The 20,005-nt window shown below is 37.9% G+C and overlaps 4 protein-coding genes across 5 annotated transcripts; 2 read left to right on the top strand and 2 right to left on the bottom strand.

Moving 5' to 3' along the window:
- The first annotated feature begins 631 nt into the window (after nucleotides 1-631).
- On the top strand, nucleotides 632-3,821 carry LA1 (La protein 1). The gene is made up of 10 exons (XM_008221816.2): nucleotides 632-854; nucleotides 945-1,023; nucleotides 1,150-1,299; nucleotides 1,493-1,635; nucleotides 1,784-1,932; nucleotides 2,203-2,301; nucleotides 2,385-2,817; nucleotides 3,063-3,210; nucleotides 3,330-3,414; nucleotides 3,519-3,821. The coding sequence occupies exons 1-10, from the start codon at nucleotides 804-806 to the stop codon at nucleotides 3,607-3,609; spliced, it is 1,428 nt and encodes a 475-aa protein (XP_008220038.2). The 5' UTR covers nucleotides 632-803; the 3' UTR covers nucleotides 3,610-3,821.
- Nucleotides 3,822-4,885: 1,064 nt separating this feature from the next.
- Nucleotides 4,886-11,197, top strand: LOC103320183 (transcription factor MYB3R-1-like). Its single transcript, XM_008221817.3, has 12 exons — nucleotides 4,886-5,091; nucleotides 5,760-5,970; nucleotides 6,407-6,461; nucleotides 6,790-6,847; nucleotides 7,092-7,186; nucleotides 7,322-7,425; nucleotides 7,620-7,748; nucleotides 7,924-9,715; nucleotides 9,873-10,201; nucleotides 10,299-10,413; nucleotides 10,496-10,732; nucleotides 10,871-11,197. The coding sequence occupies exons 2-12, from the start codon at nucleotides 5,894-5,896 to the stop codon at nucleotides 10,994-10,996; spliced, it is 3,117 nt and encodes a 1,038-aa protein (XP_008220039.2). The 5' UTR covers nucleotides 4,886-5,091; nucleotides 5,760-5,893; the 3' UTR covers nucleotides 10,997-11,197.
- A 357-nt stretch (nucleotides 11,198-11,554) lies between these two features.
- On the bottom strand, nucleotides 11,555-15,392 carry ASP3 (aspartate aminotransferase 3). Its single transcript, XM_008221820.3, has 12 exons — nucleotides 15,085-15,392; nucleotides 14,667-14,738; nucleotides 14,317-14,378; nucleotides 14,120-14,203; nucleotides 13,905-14,004; nucleotides 13,696-13,816; nucleotides 13,380-13,543; nucleotides 13,126-13,263; nucleotides 12,808-12,929; nucleotides 12,568-12,662; nucleotides 12,120-12,240; nucleotides 11,555-11,877 (listed from the first exon to the last, which is right to left on the bottom strand). Exons 1-12 carry the CDS (start codon nucleotides 15,310-15,312, stop codon nucleotides 11,793-11,795), a joined length of 1,392 nt encoding a protein of 463 aa, XP_008220042.1. The 5' UTR covers nucleotides 15,313-15,392; the 3' UTR covers nucleotides 11,555-11,792.
- A 585-nt stretch (nucleotides 15,393-15,977) lies between these two features.
- On the bottom strand, nucleotides 15,978-19,637 carry LOC103320186 (aspartate aminotransferase, cytoplasmic-like). Of its 2 annotated transcripts, XM_008221823.2 has the most exons (12): nucleotides 19,272-19,621; nucleotides 19,103-19,174; nucleotides 18,893-18,954; nucleotides 18,729-18,812; nucleotides 18,392-18,491; nucleotides 18,186-18,309; nucleotides 17,749-17,912; nucleotides 17,463-17,600; nucleotides 17,142-17,263; nucleotides 16,806-16,900; nucleotides 16,599-16,719; nucleotides 15,978-16,177 (listed from the first exon to the last, which is right to left on the bottom strand). In XM_008221823.2, the coding sequence occupies exons 1-12, from the start codon at nucleotides 19,575-19,577 to the stop codon at nucleotides 16,087-16,089; spliced, it is 1,479 nt and encodes a 492-aa protein (XP_008220045.2). In that variant the 5' UTR covers nucleotides 19,578-19,621; the 3' UTR covers nucleotides 15,978-16,086. The 2 variants fall into 2 exon arrangements, with proteins under 2 accessions (XP_008220045.2, XP_088901304.1); XM_089045178.1 differs by lacking the exon at nucleotides 17,463-17,600 and having other exon boundaries at nucleotides 19,272-19,637.
- Nucleotides 19,638-20,005: the final 368 nt, after the last annotated feature.

A 20,005-nucleotide genomic window follows, 5' to 3' on the forward strand; every position in this document is an offset into this window, starting at 1 on the left:
ATACAATAGCCATGAGGTGTAAAGCTTAGTTGAGACCTAACCAAGTAGCCAATTACATAATCTTACATTGATTTGAAAGCTAACTAATTGAGTGATGGTCTTTTCGTCCCTAAACCCTCACAAGTATCACACAATAAATCGTACTTAGAATTAGGACAATGACTACTGAGGACTTAACTCAGATGGACACACTGCAAAACTCAAGGTTTGAGAGCTGTTGACTGCAAATTAAACTTAAAGAGCTGTTGGGTCTAAATTCTTGCGTTTGACCAGTCTGTATCGAACCGTTGACTTAGCATTGACTACTATGCAACTGCATGCATCCGTGTGTCTTTAGATTTTAAAAGATTTTAACGTGAAAATTTTAAATACGAAGATATATGCCAAATGCAAATTTCAATCGTGTTCTTCACCATTTTTTAACGTGTGATCGTGAAGCGTGATCGACCAAAATCCAAGTTAATTGCAGGCGGTTAGATGCTCCCCCCGTCCTTTGACTTTGTGGGTCCCACCATTCTCTGTTTATACACGTGGCAGATAAATGGAGAATTACTGACTGGAACGACACTGTTAAGTAAACCCGGCCCACTCGGATTTATTCAGTTTAAAAGCCAGAAACGAACTCAAAGCCCAAACCAAAGCTTAAAATATCTGCGAAAGCCAAAACCCTAGGAGCTCTCTCTCTCTCTACCTCTCCTCTGTTCGCTTTCGCTGTTTAGAAGCCAAGCAAGTTACACAAAAACACACATACTCTCTCTCTCTCTCTCTCTCTCTCTCTCTCTCTCTCTCTCTCTCTCACAACAATGGCGACGCCTTCATTGGACGAAGAAACTTCGAAGAAAGTGCTCCGCCAGGTTCATATTCAAACGCTTCCAAATTTTGATTGATTTTGTTCTGACGAATTAATTTCCTAACTAACTGTGATTTTTTTGTTGTTTTTGCAGGTTGAGTTTTACTTCAGCGATAGCAATCTTCCTCGGGACGATTTTCTCAAAAAAACCATAAGCGAAAGCGAAGAAGGATGTATCCTTTGTTTGAAAGCTGTGCTGTGGTTCTGAGCATTTTATGTATTTTTCAATCAATTTTCTGTTGGTTTTGTTGACGCTTTGGATATTTGAGTTTTGGTTGACCTTGACTGTGAACGTTTAGTGGTTAGCTTGGCTTTGATATGCTCGTTTACTCGGATGAGAAATCATCTCAAGTTGGGGGATGTGAAGCCAGACAGTGTCCCTGAAGATAGAGTCAAGGCTGTTGCCGAAACTCTTCGAAAATCTACCACCCTAAAGCTTTCCGAAGACGGTGAGTTTTTTCTGGCCTCTCATTGTTATTTTTCAATAATAGAATGCAAGTAGAAAGCAAAGGACCCACTACACTAGTGGTTTGTAGCAATTGCTCCCTCAGGCAAGGTCCTGGGTTTGAGGATCGCCTAGGTTTGGTTGAAAATTTGTTTCTGATTGATTTTGACAAATTTTATGATAATTATGTGTTTTAGGCACAAAGGTTGGCAGGTCTACTGAAATCCTGAAGCCAGAGGAGTTGATAGAGCAGGTAGACATAAGGACCGTAGCTGCTTCACCGTTTGAGTATGATGCAAAGCTTGAAGACGTCGAAACATTTTTTGGACAATTTGCCAAGGTAGAAATCAGGTCATTGATGTAACTCACAAAGTAGATTAACAAATTGGTTATTTAAATTGTTATGGTTTGCTTGAACGCTGACAATTAGTCTGGACTGTATATTGTTGTAACTTGTAAGTGTAAGAATTTGTTCTCCATTGTTTCAGGTTAACAGTGTGAGGCTGCCTCGTCATGTTGCAGACAAAAAGCTGTTTTGCGGAACTGCCTTGGTCGAGTTTTCCACAGAGGAAGAAGCCAATAAGATCCTGGAGCAATCTTTGGATTATTCAGGTCTCAAGTTAGACCTAAAACCAAAGTAAGTTTCACTTATCCATTATTGTGGGAAAGTGTGTTTTTGCTGTTGTGTTTAATGAAATTATGACAATCCAAGAAGGTATGGCTTGTAATCACCAAAAATAGATACATTTCTGGCCCTTTACATTCTTCCTCTGACAAATTTTTTTCATTTGATATTAAATGTGCCTAAATGGATATATCATATTGTTAAATGATATGATTTTTGTTTGTGTGCTTGCAAGTCCTTGTTTGTATATCTGCTCCTTCTAATAGAATATGCCTGATGCAGGAAGGATTTTGATACTGATAGAGAAAGAGAGGTAAAGGAGTATGAGGCTCGCCCTCGGACCGATACAAACCGCAAGAATAACTCAAAACCAGAGGCAGAGTAAGTAGATAATAATATTTGATTTCCAAGTTCTTTCCCTTCGAGGGGTTTAACCTGCTTAACTAATACTTATGATGTTACAGCTATCCTAAAGGGTTGATTGTTGCGTTCACGTTAAAGAGCACATCAGATAAAGGTTCTGCAGAGCATAGTGGTACTCCTGCCACTGCTAATGGTAGTACAAATGGTAACAAAACTGATGGTCACGTTGATTCTTCAGAGAATGCTACCGAAGAAACTGAAAAGAAGGTGTCGGAAGATGTTAACCGAGGTGATGGAGATGAAGAAATTCCTGGAGAGGATGTGAAGGAGAATAAGGAAAATGCTGATGAGAAAAATAGTTCAGATGGTGGTGAAGGAAAGGAAACTGGAGATGGGGAAAATCCTTCTGAAGTTCCCGCTGCAAAGAGTGGAGAGAAGGAAGAAAGATTGAGTGCTGCCGCATACAAAGATAACATGGATGTTGTTATGCGTGAGGATTTGAAGAGTATATTCCAAAAATTTGGCACTGTTAAGGTACCACAATGATTTTATCTTACTTTTTTTAGCAGGATTTGAAGACTGAATTAAATGATTTCCTCTTCCATCTCTGTCGTTTGTAAACCCTAATGGGTTTGACAAATATGCCCTAATCACCTTGTTTCTCATTGATTACTGATAGCAGTTAAGAACTTTTAGGTAGATCCTTGGTATTCTGCATGGTCGTTTTTGCTTGAGTTGTTTGGTTCTGACATTTTGACATGCGTGTCTGTTATGTTAAGTACATTGATTTTAAGATCGGAGAAGAATCAGGATACATTCGGTTCGAAGAGCCTGAAGCAGCTCAGAAAGCACGTGCTGCTGCAGTCCTTACTGACCTAGGAGGTCTGGTTGTGAAGAATTTCATTGCAACTTTGGAACCAGTCAGCGGTAGGCATCAACCTTCATCTTTATTTCATTTTTAGTGGTTGTCTAGCAGCCTGGTGTTTCATGAGTAGTACTTCTTTCTTCTGTTGTATTCAATGTTGTTTTGCTTGATATTCTTTCAGGTGAGGCTGAAAAGGAGTACTGGAGCCTCTTCCGTGGCCACCAAGAAAAATTCCGCGATAGTAAGAGCCACCGCGGAGGAGGAAGGTTAGTACCACTTGTCCTGCTTCCTTTTCATTCCGTGTTATAATCTTATCCAGAGTTAATCTGAAACTCACTTCCATTTTTCGATCTATGTTTGCGATTACCAGGGGAGGGAGACACAACAATAGGGGTTGGAAACATGGCCGATCAAGGGACAATGACAACGGAAGTCGCCCAAACAAAGCCCGGAAATTTTGAGCTACAGGAGAGCCTCCAATCCAGAAATCTCAAACCTGTTTTGGGATCAATTTTGTGCAATACCGTTTAGAGATATGTTAGGTTTATTAGCACATTGCTTTTTGATCGCCTGGTGGTTTTTTTTTCTTCGTTTTGAACAATAATATAGTTCCATTACCCTGCCTCTGCCTGTGTAACTTGAATAATATAATTATTCAAATTTATTTTCCTAATTTATTTTATTGTTTTTTATTTGCTGATATTTGAAAGTTTAAATTCTCAGGAAACCATGAAAGTTTACCGTAAAATCATAATAATAAAAAAATTAAGATTTTTTTTAATTTTTATTTTTATGATAAAATGTGATAAGAATCAATTAAAAAATGACAACTAAAAGTTTTATAAGAATCAATTAGAAAAGTTTTACTGTAAAGTCATATATTGTAGTGTATTTGGTGACTCATTTAATAACATAACAGAAACCATGGATGCTTCATGAAAACGTACAGAGAAATATCCATTTCTTAAGGGAATCAGATCCTCTCTTAATATTTTTTTTATCCCTCCTAAGATCTACTTATTAATCTTTTTTATTTTTTATTTTTAGAGCGATAGTATAAATTAGAGGGAATGAGGGATAACTATGATGTCGTAGGGATTCGAATATGAGATTAGATCAATGCTATTTTCCACCGAGTTAGACCTTGTTGACAAGATCTCCCTAGTCTAAAAAGGTTCTCTTAATCTCTCTCCATTCAAATATCTCCTCATTTTCTCTCTAATTGGTCCTTATTAACTATCCCTCTACTAATGATTCCTAATTAACCCTCCTTCTACAATTGCAAAATACATAATGCCATGCGGCAAATATATGAATTTATATTTTACACGCATGCACCCATATAAGTCAACAAATATTTCTTAATTTATAAATGAAACCAAACAAAAAATCAACAAATTTGAAACCCAACAAGCGGTCAACGGATAGACAATACATAGTGGATTGAGATTAGCTTTCATTTTTCCCATTAGAAAACAAAGCCGCCATAATTACAGTTGCGTTTTTTCTTTACCCAAATTACAATTTCAAAAATCTAATATTTTGCCCCAAAAAGAATTTGAGTAAAAATTAAAAAATCAAAAGAGGAGAAAATTAACTTGTCCGTTGAACTTTTAAAAAAAAATACGGCAAAGTAGGTCTAGAGGGGCCGGCTTCCGTTCCTACGTGTCAAAATCTGGACCGTCCGGCCTCTGAAACTTGCTCGACCTTTAACTCAGAGGGTTTGAAACTCCCATAGTCCGCCCCTTTATGTTTGAATAGAGCTCTGGACCGTTTCACTCTCTCTCTCTCTCTCTCTCTCTCTGCTCTGCGCTGTGTGTGCAGATCTCTTTTCAAATTTTGCATTTCTTCGTTTCGATCTTCAAATGTGCTCTGTTTCGATCGTATCGTCGACTTTCTCTCTGTGTGGAATCTCTGTAATTCGCTCTTCCAAGCTCAGTTCGGTCAGTGGCTTAGGGTTTTCATTTTGACTACATTTGGGTTTTTTCTTTATTGATCCCAACATTTTGTTTTGATTGAATTAATTTGATGAAGCTTTCCTGATACCCCAATTTTAAGTTATGTGAGTTCTGGATTGTTTTGAATTTGAATTGTGTAAACAATTTCTTTCCTGTCTGATGGCTTAATCTGTTGGATATTGACAAATGGTTCATTGATTTTCAGTTGAATTTGAGTCTGATATGATCTATTTAAAAATTTACTCAATACCATTTTGAGTTTGAATATCAAGGAGTTACTTTTGTTGTTGTTGAGCTTGTAGTTGTAGAATTGGTGAATTTTGCGTTTTGGATGCTTTAGGATATAATTTGCTATGTTTGAGTTTCTTGGGTGTTTTGGTTTCTTTGTAATTCATGTTCTTTATCGTTATAGGGCATATGATGTGGTCCAGTGAGCATAGCTATATTTCTTTGCTGTGCCAGCTTTGATTTGATTTGTCAATGTTTTGCCTAAACTTACTCATTTTCCTGCATCAAACCACAATTCAGCTTGAATTCTTCAATTCTTTATTTTTAGTTTGTTCATCTTCATGGGGCTTCATTTCTTGTTGTGTTTTTATCCTCAATTTTGAGCGAAATATCTCTTAATTTTATCATTGCTCATGTTTTTCCAGCCTGTGGGTTTTCTGTGCAACAACGTGGGTCCTACCATTTCATAGGGTGATTATAATGATTTGGAGTGCAAATACAGAAGAGAATTGTCGAGTAGGAATTGGGGTATGCAGCTTGACCTGTCTGTTGATAAACTATGGAAGGTGACAGAACAAATTCTACTCCCTCAGAAGGGCTTGGTGACAGTATTCAGAAAGTTAGAGCTCTCCATGGGTAATTCTATTGAAAACTATCCAGTCTTGCTTTTTAGATGTCATCTCCAGTTGTCCATCTTGATTTGAATATTTACTTCATTCAAAAACTGAAAAGTAATCAACTTCGTGTTTGGTCCCGTCAATGGATTGGATCATCTTCAATTAAATGAAAGAAGGATATTTACTCTAAGGATGTGTTCAGCACTTTCCGCGAACTTTTAACTAAAGTGCATATGTTCATTCTTTATTACCACCATTTCTTAGAAGTTGGACATTGTTAACTTTTTACTTGTGTGTCTTGTATGTGACAATGTGTGTATTATTAAATTCTCAATCTTCTATGTTTTAGGATTCTCTCTCTGTATGCCATTTGTTTTAGTATTTTAAAATTATCTTCAATTGAGAATCTGTTATATGAATCAATGTTTGTCTAATATTATGCAAGTCTATTGTAGGAGGACTAGTGGGCCTACAAGGCGTTCTACAAAAGGACAATGGACACCTGAAGAGGTAAATTTGCTTTTAAAAGAACAAACTATCACAAAGACACGTAAGTTTATAGTTAGGTACATAAAAAAACACCTGATGCCAAAAGCAGCTATTGTACCATGGGCTCTTTATATCTTATTCAGCAGAAAATGGGATCTTGTGATATAAATTATTTTTGCTGCTCTATTTGGTATATCACTGATAGTCAGTTCTCAACTCATTGCGCTTCTATTTCAATAAATTTTCTTGTGTAGATACATCTTTTTCATTCGTTCTTCCTTTTTTTTTTTTTTTTTTTTTTTTTGGGGAATATTTAGTGCTTATGATTTTCCTCTCTCTTTATATTCAGGATGAAATCTTGCGGAGGGCAGTTCAGCGTTTTAAAGGAAAGAATTGGAAAAAAATAGGTACTATTGTGGAACTCTGTGTCCATCACCATTAGTATGTCATGAAACTAAAGATAGTTTTCACTAAACTTTAGCCCTGTTTCTCTTTATGGCCTTCTCTCCTTCTAACTCCCTCTGTCTGTGCATCCCTCCCTCTTATCTTCCTTTATTTGAAGTCACGAAGCATTTTTGTCTTAATTGGTGCTACTTTTTACTTCACATATGTTCTATGCATTGTTTAATTGTGAATCTCGGCGATGTGTAGCGGAGTGTTTCAAGGATCGGACTGATGTGCAATGCCTACATAGGTGGCAGAAAGTCTTGAATCCAGAGCTGGTCAAAGGTCCATGGTCTAAAGAGGTATCACACTACTTTCGTCTTATTTTTGTGTCGATTTCCTCTCTGCAGTGTTTGAAATTTTTTTGTCTGATCAAATAAGTTTTCTCTTTTTATATGTAATGTTTCCTTACTAGTTGTTTCTGCAAAATTGATTAGGAGGATGAAATTATTATTGAATTGGTGAAAAAATATGGGCCAAAAAAGTGGTCCACTATTGCACAACATTTACCTGGACGTATTGGTAAGCAATGCCGGGAAAGGTATGATAACAGAATTTATTGTGGATGATTTCATTGATACAGAATTGTAAATCTTCAACGGTCCACCAGGATCAGGTTGTGCATGTTAACCCTCAGTGGAGTTACTATTATAATGATTTACTCTTGGGTTGTTTATCATATTTTTCCGTTCCAATATTTGTTTCTTTTGCTGACCATGTTGAAACTACTTTTAGGTGGCATAATCATCTTAATCCTGGCATAAACAAAGAGGCATGGACACAGGACGAGGAGCTGGCTCTGATTCGTGCACATCAAATGTATGGGAACAAATGGGCAGAGCTAACGAAGTTCTTGCCTGGAAGGTATGCCCATACGTTATGTGGAGGCAAAGAGTCTCTGTTATTTCTACTTAAATTTTTTGTGAAACAAAATGAAATGTTTTCCTTTGCTACTATGGGTGTTTAGTATAACTAGATATTCTTCTAATCTGTTGTACTGGCAACAATTGTGATATATCTATGCTTGCATGGTCAACAGGACAGACAATGCTATAAAAAATCACTGGAACAGCTCCGTGAAGAAGAAGTTGGATTCTTATTTGAAATCGGGTTTACTTACACAGTTTCAAGGACTGCCTCATGTTGGACATCAAAACCAATCTGTGTTGTCATCTTCTTCAAGAATGCAGAGCAGTGGAGATGATAGTGGTGCCAAAGCTGCAGAAGGAGAAGAAATTTCAGAATGCAGTCAAGATTCTACTGTTGCTGGTTGCTTTCTCTCGGCAACGGAAATGACCAATGTGGTACCACATCCTAGAGAGGAATTTCAGATAAATGAAGTATCCCGTTTAGGAAATGACCCAAGCTGCAGTCCAGCGTCTTGTTCAGAACCATATTACCCATCTGTAGGAGATGCCACTTTTTCCATCCCAGAAATACCTCCTGAAATGGTTTGCTCCAAATTCATAGAGCAAAATTTTTCACATGAGGCTGGAGCTTCAATGAGTGGGGATTTCCAGTTTAATCTGCATGAGTTACCTATCAATTCTTCACTAGAATGTGGCCAGGAATCATCAAGGATGCATACTCATTGTGTGGGTTGTAATGAGAGCCATGAAGGGGCGAACGCTCCATTTCAAACTTCTACTTCCATGGGGAATATGGCCGTGGGTTTTATTAAATCAGAGCACATGTTGATATCTGACGATGAATGTTGCAGGGTATTATTTTCAGATGCAATGAATGGTGGATGTTTTTCCTCTGGAGATTTTACAAATGGTGCAAACATGGTTGATTTGGGTGCTTGCACAGATTCAGTACTTCTACAACCATCAAACCTCCAGATATCTGAAACTGGGAGAACTTCAGCTTCACAAGTATATCATCCCTTGAGTTCTGATGTAACTGGAACTTCGTGCTCTCAAGTAGTTTCTGCTCATGAAGGTCCGCTTATATATGCTGGAGAACCTAGTCATTTATTCAGGGTTCAAGAGCAAGAGTTTGTCACAAATTCAAATGACGGGTTTATCTATGCCAATGACTCTGCCAGCAATGATACAGGAATGCAAGAGCAATCAGATCTGGTTAAGGATCCTTCAAAATTAGTACCTGTAAATACATTTGATTCAGGATTGGATTTGCAAAATTGTCCTGTGGATGTGAGGTCAGATGAGCAGACAGAACAGCAGGATGGCGGAGCTCTATGTTATGAACCTCCTCGCTTTCCAAGCTTGGATATTCCATTTTTTAGTTGTGATCTTGTACAATCTGGTAATGACATGCAGCAAGAATACAGTCCACTCGGCATTCGTCAGCTGATGATGTCTTCCATGAATTGCCTTACTCCATATAGGTTATGGGATTCACCATCTCGTGAGAGTAGCCCCGATGCTGTGCTGAAAAGTGCTGCTAAAACTTTTACAGGAACGCCTTCTATTTTGAAGAAACGACACCGAGATTTGTTGTCTCCATTGTCGCCATTGTCGGATAGAAGAATTGATAAAAGGCTTGGGACTGACCTGACCTCCTCCTTGGCCAGAGACTTTTCACGTCTTGATGTTATGTTTGAAGATAGTGAGGAAAAAACAACTTTACTTTCTCCATCTTCTAATAAGAATAGGAATTCTGATTCCCCCAGTGAAGATAAAGAGAACAAAGGTACATGTGAAAGCAGAATAGAAAAAGGAACTGACAGCACTGCATTATCAGATGATGGAATTGCACATAAAGATTTTGATAACGGTGAATCCCAGGAAAAGACAAAGCAGTTCCAAGGAATTGCTGATATTGATGCTAAGAATAAGGTTGATGTTGTCCCCACTTCACAAATTGTGAGTTTCTCTTACCTGTATTTTCACATATCAGCTTTTTATCAGGAGATATATTGTGAATTTCAGGATAGGTGTATTACTGGCCAATCATATAGGTGGATTTTTATTTTGCATTTGTTTAAAATATTAAATTCTCATATTGCCTTATGTTTTTCAGGCGCAACAGACCTCTGGAGTTCTTGTTGAACATAACGCAAATGATCTGCTATTGTGTTCTCCTGTTGGTTGTAAAGCTGAAAAAGCTTTGGGCACAAGTACTAAAACTCCTAGAAGTCAGTTTCGTAAAAGCTTTGAAGCTACAAACCCAGGAGTCCCTTCTAAATCTTTTTCTGCAAGACAATGCGCATCGGTTAAATCCCCTACTATATGTGTGAAAAAGCATGAAAGTTACTCACTTGTGGATACATGTGTACAATCTGATTCTTTGTCAGCTCCCCCAGAAACAACTGGTGATAATGCTGGGAATGATATCAGTATTGAAAACATGTAAGATTTAGTCTTTTTTCATTATCATTCTCATTCTGATTGTCAGTGTCATTATCGATATCTGATGGGTTTCTTTGGTGATGGTGCTTAATGATAGATTTGGTGACACTCCGTTCAAACGAAGTATAGAATCTCCTTCAGCATGGAAATCCCCTTGGTTTATCAACTCCTTTGTACCTGGCCCAAGGGTTGATACTGAAATTTCAATTGAGGTACCTTAAATTCTGGTTTTCTTCTCAAATTATGTGGTAAATGTGTTACTTTTAATTAATAAATGTGATTTCCTCTCTCCAGGATATTGGGTTTTTTATGAGCCCTGGGGATAGAAGCTATGATGCAATTGGGTTGATGAAGCAGATAAGTGAGCAGACTGCTGCCGCCTATGCCAATGCCCAGGAAGTTCTTGGAAATGAAACCCCTGAAACATTATTCAGGGAAAGACGTAAAAACCAAGCCTTGGTGGACCCTGAGAACAATCATGGCCCACCTAATCAGCCTGGGAGCAGTTCCCTTTCGGCTGCAAATGTTTTGGTATGATTATTTAATTTTTCTTTTTTTTGTTGGGTTTTTCAAGAATTCATGAAATGGGTTGAATTTGAAAAAAAAAAAGGTTTGTTTTTTTTATTATCAACGTTGTGAAATGAGCTGATAATTTGTTCATCTCTGTAGGTGGAGCGTCGCACCCTTGACTTTAGTGAGTGTGGGACACCTGGCAAGGGAATAGAAAATGCCAAGTCTTCTAATGCTAAAACCTTTTCAAGTCCGTCTAGTTATTTGTTGAAGGGATGCAGATAAAAAAAGCTTCTTGTAAGAAAAGATTGTAACCATAATATCCGTTGTCCTATATATATTTTTTTTCCAGAGTTGCCTTAGTAAATTATGTTATCCATATATGTATGTAGTTTTTTTTTTCCTGCTTTTATTTTTGTTAGTGGCTGGATCCAGTAAATCAATTGATTGAAAGAAATTCTTTTATGAGCTAATCCCTGATTCTTATATTTATTGTGCTAAGAGTATATTATTTTAATTTTGTTTGGATCAAATATTTTTAATCAATTCTACTATAACAATTTAACCAACTTACGGATGAGTCCCACTAATTTTCTGAATTTATTCAAACAGATTTTTGACATGCTTACTTCGATTGAAGTTGTGAATAGGAAAGTTGGATTAAGAGTGCAAATGAAAAAGTATGAAATCAACTGCTCATTAATCAAATTCCTGACAAATTCCTGATTTTAACGTGAAACCGGCGTAATTTTCGATTCCTTATATGCTAAAAAATATGAAAGGAAAGTTAGAAGTTGGAAACAATGCCATTCATTTGAATAGCATGACCAGCACCATGGGGTATAAAGAAGATGCATATGTATATTGTAAGGTAGCAGGTTGAAACAAAAACTCACAAACCCTGTGAAAAAGACCCTGGGTAGGGTACAGCGCATCTCTAGATCGCTCACTTCGTACTCGCCAAATCTTTAACCTCATTTAATGAGGTAAACAATTATTACAACAAAAAATCTGGAAAGGGTAGAGTTCGATATGGATTTGGCTCACAAAAAACGAAAAATGTTGCCCTGGAAACATGATTTTAGGCAACGCGAGTAACAGCTGCATGTATTGCCTCTGTAAGATGGGGGACGGTCCTCGAACTCAGACCAGCCATGCTAATCCTCCTGCCAAAAATGAAAGAGAACTTAAGCCATATGCTCATTCACCTCATTATGCCAAACCCTCACTCGGTTCGTATCAAGACGAGTTTGGATATCAATGTTTGGATTAGTCTATTGCTACCAAATTTTCATTTTATCCTAGTGCTAACTAAGGATAACAATAAAAACATAGGCAACAGGAAGACGAACACAGACACAACAGCAGAACCTTAAAATTATATTCAGAAATAAAGCTGGTTGATTACCCATCAGATGTCATGTAGATATGGTACTCTTTAGTCATGAAAGCAACCTGCTCGGAGTTCAATCCTGTGAAGGTAAACATTCCAATCTGCTTGATGATGTGGCTCCAGTCACCAGGTGTGCCTGCAGAATATAAAAGTCAGCAAGGTAAAACAACTATGCAAAACGGCAAAGAGTTTGGATTTCTTTACGCTATTCCTTTGTCATTCGACTCATTCATGTTAATTAACTATTCCTTTGTCATTCGACTCATTCCCATGTTGATTAACGATTTTTCTATATCCTATGTCGGTCAAATGAGTAATTACATTGTTACTTTAGTTAATGATCTACTCAAGACTGTCATATATGGAAGTAATTCTATATCCTATGTCGATCAAATGAGTAATTACATTGTTACTTTAGCTAATGATCTACATGACCAAGACTGTCATATATGGAAGTACTCACCCTTGGCACGCAAGGATTCAAACAGTTGATGTCGCATGCTGATGATACGGTCAGCCATTGCCTTCAACTCAATTGTCCATTCGTTGAACAAGTCCCTGAGCGCAGAAGAAAAAAGCGATAAGGTAACTATAAGTCAAAGCGAGACAAAAAAAAAATCTAGTGGAATTCAATAATTAGGTGAAGACGCATCAATACAATTATTGTCATTTCACAGGCACCTGGACAAAGTTTGAAGAGTACCTATCCTTGAGAATGGTGGCTACAATAGATGCACCGTGAATGGGTGGGTTTGAATACATGGGCCTGATCACAAGCTTCAGTTGGCTCTCAACCTTACTTGCAACATCAGCAGTCTTGCAGACCTACGTTAGAGTAGAATTTGCAACAGACAACACAATCAAGAGATAACTTAAGATGTATGCCAAAAGTATAGGTCTGAAAAACATTCTAGATTTTTTTTTTTAAAAAGTCAAATGGGCAGTTTTTTTCTTCTGAATTTTTTGTTGGATCTATCAAAATAATGCAATCCCAAACTGGAAGTTATTGAACAAGTCTTACAATGCTTAGGGCACCAACACGTTCTCCATAGAGCCCCATGTTTTTCGCGTAACTTTGAGCTATGAGGCACTCTCCACCATCAGCAGCAAACCTACGAACAGACGCTGCATCTGCATCCAAACTTCCACTAGCAAAACCCTACAAATACAAGAAAACATCAGGCATTAAAAGTAGAAATAGCACAATAAAATAAAATAAAATAGAAAAAGAACAAATTAGTGTGCAGAAGATTCTGAACTTCATACACGACCTACCTGATAAGCACTGTCAAAGAATGGTAATAATCCTCTTGATCTCACAAGCTGTCTGATCTGCTCCCACTGATCAAGGGTTGGATCAACACCAGTGGGGTTATGAGCACATGCATGGAGAAGTACAATTGCTCCAGCTGGGGCAGAACGAAGGTCTTCTAAGAGGCCTGTTGACAATGGGAAGAACCATAAGCAGTTTAGTGATATTATAACTACAGTGCCAATTAAAATACAACTGAAAGAAGATGAAACAGTTGGAGGGGAAACATTCAACTGCGACAGAAACAATAAGTAACTATTAACTAGTCTAATTTTAAACCTTGGAAGTTGAGGCCACGCGTTGCTGGATCATAATATCGGTAACTTTTCACAGACAACCCTGCCAGAGTGAAAACTTTTGTGTGGTTTCCCCATGTTGGCTGGGGTATGTATATTGTGCGCTGCAGAAAAATAGACAAGGTCAAGTTCTCGGAACAAAAATCCAGAAAATGGTAGAAGCATGAGGTGATGCAACAAGTAAGCACTTACTTCATGATAATGCTTTGCCAAAAATTCACCTCCAACTCTCAATGAGCCAGTTCCTGACAGACATTGGACAGTAGTAATCCGGTTCTCTTGAATAGGAGGACTGTATCAAGCAAGTAAATCATGCATGAAACCAGGTAAACAAGTGAACAACTCAAAAAAGGAAAAACTTAATAGAACAACAAGGGATCTGAACGTTAATAAACAGTCTTTTGTACCTGTCAGCACCAAGAATCAGCTTAGCACTCAGTTTATTGAAATCTGCCAGTCCAACAATAGGCAGATATTCCTTAACGCGAGACCTGGAATATAATGCAGATTTGAAACGTAAGTCGTCAACTAATAGTAGAAATCAGTTTAATGTCAATAACGTTGGCTTCTTAGTTAACAGTGCAAATCAAATGGTATAACCCACCTGTCATTAACAAGCAGCTGTTCTGCTTTCCTCACTACATTCAGAACAAGTGGTTTTCCTTCCTGTCATGCCATGAAGAAAGGCAGTTAAGAAATTTTACACATTCAAAAACCACTATCAAAACTATTACCATCAACGACAGTGTCTTCAAAATAAATTTTTTTTAAAATTGTTATTATTTAAAATAAAAAATTACTAGACAACCACGATTTTTACAATGAGACAAACATCAGCATCTCCTACTACCATGTGAGCAGGCACGCTCAATCGATACATTAGAAAAGACATTTGTCTGATGATACACAAAATATTACAAAACAATAATTAAATTCAGTCCATAACAGACTCACCTCAGTTCGATAAGCACCAACACCCAAATTCAACTTAGCCGGGCTCGGATCTTTGTTGTATGCAACAGTCACCTGTTTGTTTGACAAAGAAAACCAAATAAACATGTTTAAAAAATGGTTAAAAAATCAGGTAAACAAAACCAAGCATGATCAACTAAATCAGAGGATCAGTTGCATGCATGACACATGAATCTTGATCAACATCAAGCGAAGATTAAAACAATCAAAAACGATCGAAATCGAAGATTTCTAAGGATTTAGGGACGAACAATCAAAATATTGTTAACATTCAAATAAATCAATCACCAAAACTGTTCAGTTTAATCAAAACCAAAATTAATACAAAACAAATGAACATCTGAAATATCATACAAACATTGACACAAATATCAAGCAGAGATGAAGAAAGAGAGAGTACCCCGAGGATTGGATCCTCAGGGGCGCGAACGACGTGAGCGAAGACAGAATTGGCATGTGCCGAAGTTGGCGAAGCAGAGATTGAGCTGTTGTTGTTAGGATCCATGGCAGACGAATCAAGGTGACGCACGAGAGCGTTGATCCTCCGATCACTGCTGCTTGAAGAAGAAGAAGAAGAAAAGGCAGGAGAAGAACTATGGGCGTCAGGTGATGTGAACTGTGGGCGCATGTTAGGCAGTTTTATTCGTTCCAAGCTTAAAATACGCCTTTTTCGTGTTCGGGGTTTGGTGTATCAGTGAGGAAAAGCAACAATTTCTGACTGGTGGGGCATTTCCTTTTATAAATCGAAAAAATGACTTACGTGGGTGCTTACGTGGCAAGTCATGAAGGCCTACCGTCTCTGTCGTGACACGTCCAATTAAGTGGGCCCCACCCTACTTTCCCCTATTTTCTATTATTTGCTCCATTTTATTATTTTTTCAAAGACAAAAGAAACCCACGGGTCATCGTTGATTTCATCCGGGGCATTGCTTCTTGCCGTTGGATTGAAGCTGTTAGTCGAGCGACGTGGAAAACCGTTTTGGAGATAGCTGTCCAAAACAAGATACGTGGACATAGCCCACTGGATGTTATGGTTGGCACGTGCTTCGAGGTTGAGAGGTGTGGGCTGCGTCTCAGTCCGATCATATTTCGCGATTGTCGAGGCCCAACCCAAGATATCTATGTAAGGGTTGCGGTTGGCGATTTCTGACCGTTAACGTATCGATATGGATACATCTCTCTCACCCTGATGAGATATATTAATGGTCAGAAATCGGATCACCTTTCACCGTCGATGAGTTGTAAGCTTGTTCTTTACCACTGATGCATGCGAAGTTTACATATCATCAACGGTTACAAATAATAAGTAATCTAAGCCATTGGATTATTAAAATTTACAAGGTCAAATGTGTACATCATGAGATTAGATTGAGGTGTACACGGAAGCAAGAATGGTGTGCAACTAATTTAGACAAAGGGTGGTAACAGCTGCATGTATTGCATCTACAAGATGAGGAACTGTCTTAGGACCAAGACCCGCCATGTTAATCCTCCTGCACAGAAAGCCCATATTTTGAATAAATAAAGAAAGAAAGAAGACACATTTACTCATGAGATTATGATGAAAAATCATCAAAATGAACAGAACATAGAAATTTGGAGAATCTAAAGTCTAAAATCTCCTTTTTACATGATTTTACATAATAATCTTGTAAGTTTTCTACGTGATTTTTCATCGCGATGAACAAAGTCATCAAAAAATCATGATGTTTGGTAAATTGGTAATGGAGTTTAGAAGGAGTGAGTAGCAGTGGAAAGGGCTACAATCCAAAGTCTTTTGTGTTGTCTAGGATAATTTCCGTGAAGGATTCTACGTGGACCAACAGTATCAAGCCAAGGACCCTAATACGTACATATGTGCAAATACACACGCATTGGAGAAAAGAGCTTAAGATAAGTGTTATGATTTTTTACCCATCAGATGGCATGTAGATATGGTACTTTTTTGTCATGAATGCAACTTGTTCAGGGTTCAATCCAGAGAAAGTAAACATCCCCACATGTTTGGTTATGTGACTCCAGTCACCAGGAGTACCTGCCAAATAATAAAAGAGAAGTTGTCAAAAATGACTGGAAACAATGGAAACAAAAGGCTATTTTTAGGTGACTAATCATGCTTGCCTTTATCACACAGTGCATCGAATAGGCGTTGGCGCATGCTAATAAGGCGGTCATTCATTGCCTTCACTTCTATACTCCATTCGTTGTACAAATCCCTGCAAACAAAGCATCCACAATCTTGAAAGACATTTAAGAAAGAAGTTTGTTCTACCATCAAGTTACCAGTAATCTCAAAAGCTTAATCGCATAGGAAAAAGGGACAATAGTCGAAACGAGTAGCCAAATGTGAAAAGAACTTATTGAACTTATAAAGATAAGCCATAGTTTCCTGATTCTGATGTTCTCAGTTAAACTGCATAAGGGCAGACACCAGAATCAGTTTGTATAATCCAATACCTGTCCTTTAGGATGGCAGCCGTGATGGCTGCCCCATGAATGGGTGGGTTAGAATACATGGGCCTGATCACAAGTTTCAGCTGGCTTTCAACATGGCTAGCCACTTCTGCTGTCTTGCAAACCTATTCAACAAAAAGCTATATAAATTTTAATTGCTAGAAATCCATTGATGTATATATGTGCAGAAAATTGAAGAAACAATGAGCATAGATACATGCACTGGTACTGAAAAAACAAGGTCTAAAAGTAAGCAGCAGTGGGTTTTTTGGTTATGTTTTTGTTTTTCAGGCATTTAACTGCTAGGAAAAATTGATGTCTTACAATGCTGAGTGCACCAACACGTTCACCATAAAGCCCCATAATCTTCGAATATGATTGGGCTATAAGGCATTCGCTGCCATCAGCAACAAACAGACGAATAGATTGGGCATCGTCATCCAGATTTCCACTGACAAAACCCTAGATAGAGCTCAGGAGATGAAGGTATCAAGATCAGGACACTTGCACCAAGTTCTCAGGTACGACCTCCCACAGGCTTAACACTAGGGGGATCCTAGAAAACTGCAAAGTTGAAGCTGTTCTGAGCTTTAAGGAAACAGTGCCTTACCTGATAAGCAGAATCAAAGAAAGGTAACAACCCTTTTGATCTCATCAATTGTCTTATCTGCTCCCACTGTGGAATAGTTGGATCAACACCAGTAGGGTTATGAGCACATGCTTGGAGAAGCACGATAGCTCCGGATGGGGCTGATTGGAGATCTTCCAACATGCCTGGCATTCACCAAAAATGAATCACAATATGTGATTAAAAGAACACCGGTTAATGTCACACAACTCACAAGTGGAAAGGGGTAGGTAGACCATTAGAAGCAGAAGAATTGTCGAATTTTAATCAAATATATTCGCAATCATAATTTGTATAATCTTATTAATATCTGACAAAAAATAAATACAGTGTACCATAAAAGGGAGGAATAAAAGGTAATGGAAAACCAAAACATGATAAGACAAGAAGTAGCATTTCCAAACAGAAAAGTGAAAAACCTTGAAAGTCCAGTCCACATGTTCCTGGGTCATAGTAACGATAAGTTTTTATTGCTAGCCCTGCCACAGAGAACAAATTTGGGTGGTTTCCATATGTTGGCTGGGACATGTACACTGTATGGTGCTGAGCAAGGGACACAATAAGGCCAAGTGACAGTCAGTTACGAGCACATACAAATGCAAAATGTAAAGGACAAGGGCTTTACTTGGGGGTAATGTTTCGCTAAAAACTCAGCTCCGATCCTCAATGAGCCAGTACCAGACAAGCATTGGACAGTGGTGACTCTATTCTCCTTAATAGCAGGGCTATTCCAAGAAAAATGAAACATGCAATCAGCAAAAGAAACCCAAATTGTTCATAAAGAAAGATAAACTCCAATGACAACCCGGATCTTTACAATACAACACTGTTTCAAGGATGAAAAGGCAATTACCCAGTCTCCACACGGTAATGTCAGCCAGATTATGCATCATATAGAGGGCTCCATGTTTTGCAATATTAATTAGCGTACTATCATAAGGATTATGCTTAGGCTCAAATACCTGTCAGCACCCAAAATGAGTCTAGCACTCCATCTGTTGAATTCTGCGATTCCGGTAATGGGAAGATACTCCTTAAAATTGGACCTGGAAAATCATCCAAAGTGGAGCATAACCACAACTTGAAGCAAAGTTACAAATGCAAGAACAATAATGAAACACCTTACATGTCATTAACTAGTAAGCGCTCCACTCTTCTAACTACATTCAAAATAAAAGGCTTCCCATCCTGCTCTTACATAAGAATTTGAACAAGAATAAGAATTTGTTTTGGTGTTAACTGCTAAGGACATGCAATCCGATCCAAACCCATCTTTTCAAAACAGTAAATATATTTTCTACAATGCATGTGTTGAAGTGAAAAGATGAAAACCCACATCTGTTCTATAAACACCAAAGCCCAAATTCAGCTTCAGGGGACTCGGGTCTTTGCCATAAGCAACCTGCAACTGCTTGTTTCAAACCAAAAACAATCATTCTTACAAGTTATAACCAAACACAAAGAAATCAAAGTTTAAGAAAAATGTGGGAAATGCATTTCTTTACCGCATAAAGTGGTACTTCAGGAACCTTAGGAATGTGGGCAAATACAGAACCACCATCTCGGGACTCCATCTCCATGGACTCAGTTGAGAGTGTCCGTACGATCAGTGAGGTGGTGGAGGAGGTGAAGCTCGAAGGCTTTGACGTTCGTTTGGACAAGCTTTCGTTGGTTTTTCCAACGATGAAAGTTTTAGTAGTTGACCGACACAAGGGACGGTGTCGTCTTCTCAGAAGCCCCTTTGGTTGATGGGAAATGAGATATAAGGATGGATAATTAACTGCTTTATGATGTTTGGTAAGTTCAGGCATGTGAAATCGTTGTCGCTTATGGAAAAGTAAGAGGGAAAGTGAAGTCATCCTCCTAACTTGGGTTTTGTTTTCCCTCCTCATAAGAAAGTTTAGGAAAATTAACCAATATTAAATAAATATTTTTATGACCATTTTGTCCCATTAACAATTTAGAATTACAATATATTATTAAATGCATTCTTTTTTTATTTGATTTAATATTGGTATAATTGAAAATTTATACAAACTTTGTTTTCCATTCTTACTCAAAACAAACATAAGAAAGAAAATAAAGTGATGTTTCCCGGTTACTTTCGCATTATCAAATGTGGGAAATGATTTCCCCTCAAGAACACCTTCGCGGTAAACACCACTGCCAAGTTTAGAGAAAACGATAATGTGCTATATCAGATAATGTCCTTCCTACAAAGGCTTACAATAATGAAGGA

This window comes from Prunus mume, linkage group LG2 (assembly GCF_029339155.1).
Source record: "Prunus mume cultivar Tortuosa linkage group LG2, ASM2933915v1, whole genome shotgun sequence".
NCBI classification, from domain to species: Eukaryota; Viridiplantae; Streptophyta; class Magnoliopsida; order Rosales; family Rosaceae; genus Prunus; species Prunus mume.

Bases quoted from the DNA above. Each gene is read 5' to 3' on its own strand.
- LOC103320186 (XM_008221823.2), bottom strand. From the start codon at position 19,577: ATGCCTGAACTTACCAAACATCATAAAGCAGTTAATTATCCATCCTTA. The intron at 17,913-18,185 runs GTTTTTCACTTT...GGTGAATGCCAG, and splicing joins ATGTGGACTGGACTTTCAAG to GCATGTTGGAAGATCTCCAA. The intron at 17,264-17,462 runs GTAAGACATCAA...TTTGTTGAATAG, and splicing joins GTGTTGGTGCACTCAGCATT to GTTTGCAAGACAGCAGAAGT.
- LOC103320183 (XM_008221817.3), top strand. From the start codon at position 5,894: ATGGAAGGTGACAGAACAAATTCTACTCCCTCAGAAGGGCTTGGTGAC. The intron at 7,749-7,923 runs GTATGCCCATAC...CATGGTCAACAG, and splicing joins ACGAAGTTCTTGCCTGGAAG to GACAGACAATGCTATAAAAA. The intron at 10,202-10,298 runs GTAAGATTTAGT...GCTTAATGATAG, and splicing joins GATATCAGTATTGAAAACAT to ATTTGGTGACACTCCGTTCA.
- LA1 (XM_008221816.2), top strand. From the start codon at position 804: ATGGCGACGCCTTCATTGGACGAAGAAACTTCGAAGAAAGTGCTCCGC. The intron at 1,024-1,149 runs GTATCCTTTGTT...GTGAACGTTTAG, and splicing joins AAGCGAAAGCGAAGAAGGAT to TGGTTAGCTTGGCTTTGATA. The intron at 1,636-1,783 runs GTAGAAATCAGG...CCATTGTTTCAG, and splicing joins TTTTTGGACAATTTGCCAAG to GTTAACAGTGTGAGGCTGCC.
- ASP3 (XM_008221820.3), bottom strand. From the start codon at position 15,312: ATGCGCCCACAGTTCACATCACCTGACGCCCATAGTTCTTCTCCTGCC. The intron at 14,739-15,084 runs GTACTCTCTCTT...TCAAACAAACAG, and splicing joins CTGAGGATCCAATCCTCGGG to GTGACTGTTGCATACAACAA. The intron at 11,878-12,119 runs GTAATCAACCAG...CATTTTTGGCAG, and splicing joins ATCTACATGACATCTGATGG to GAGGATTAGCATGGCTGGTC.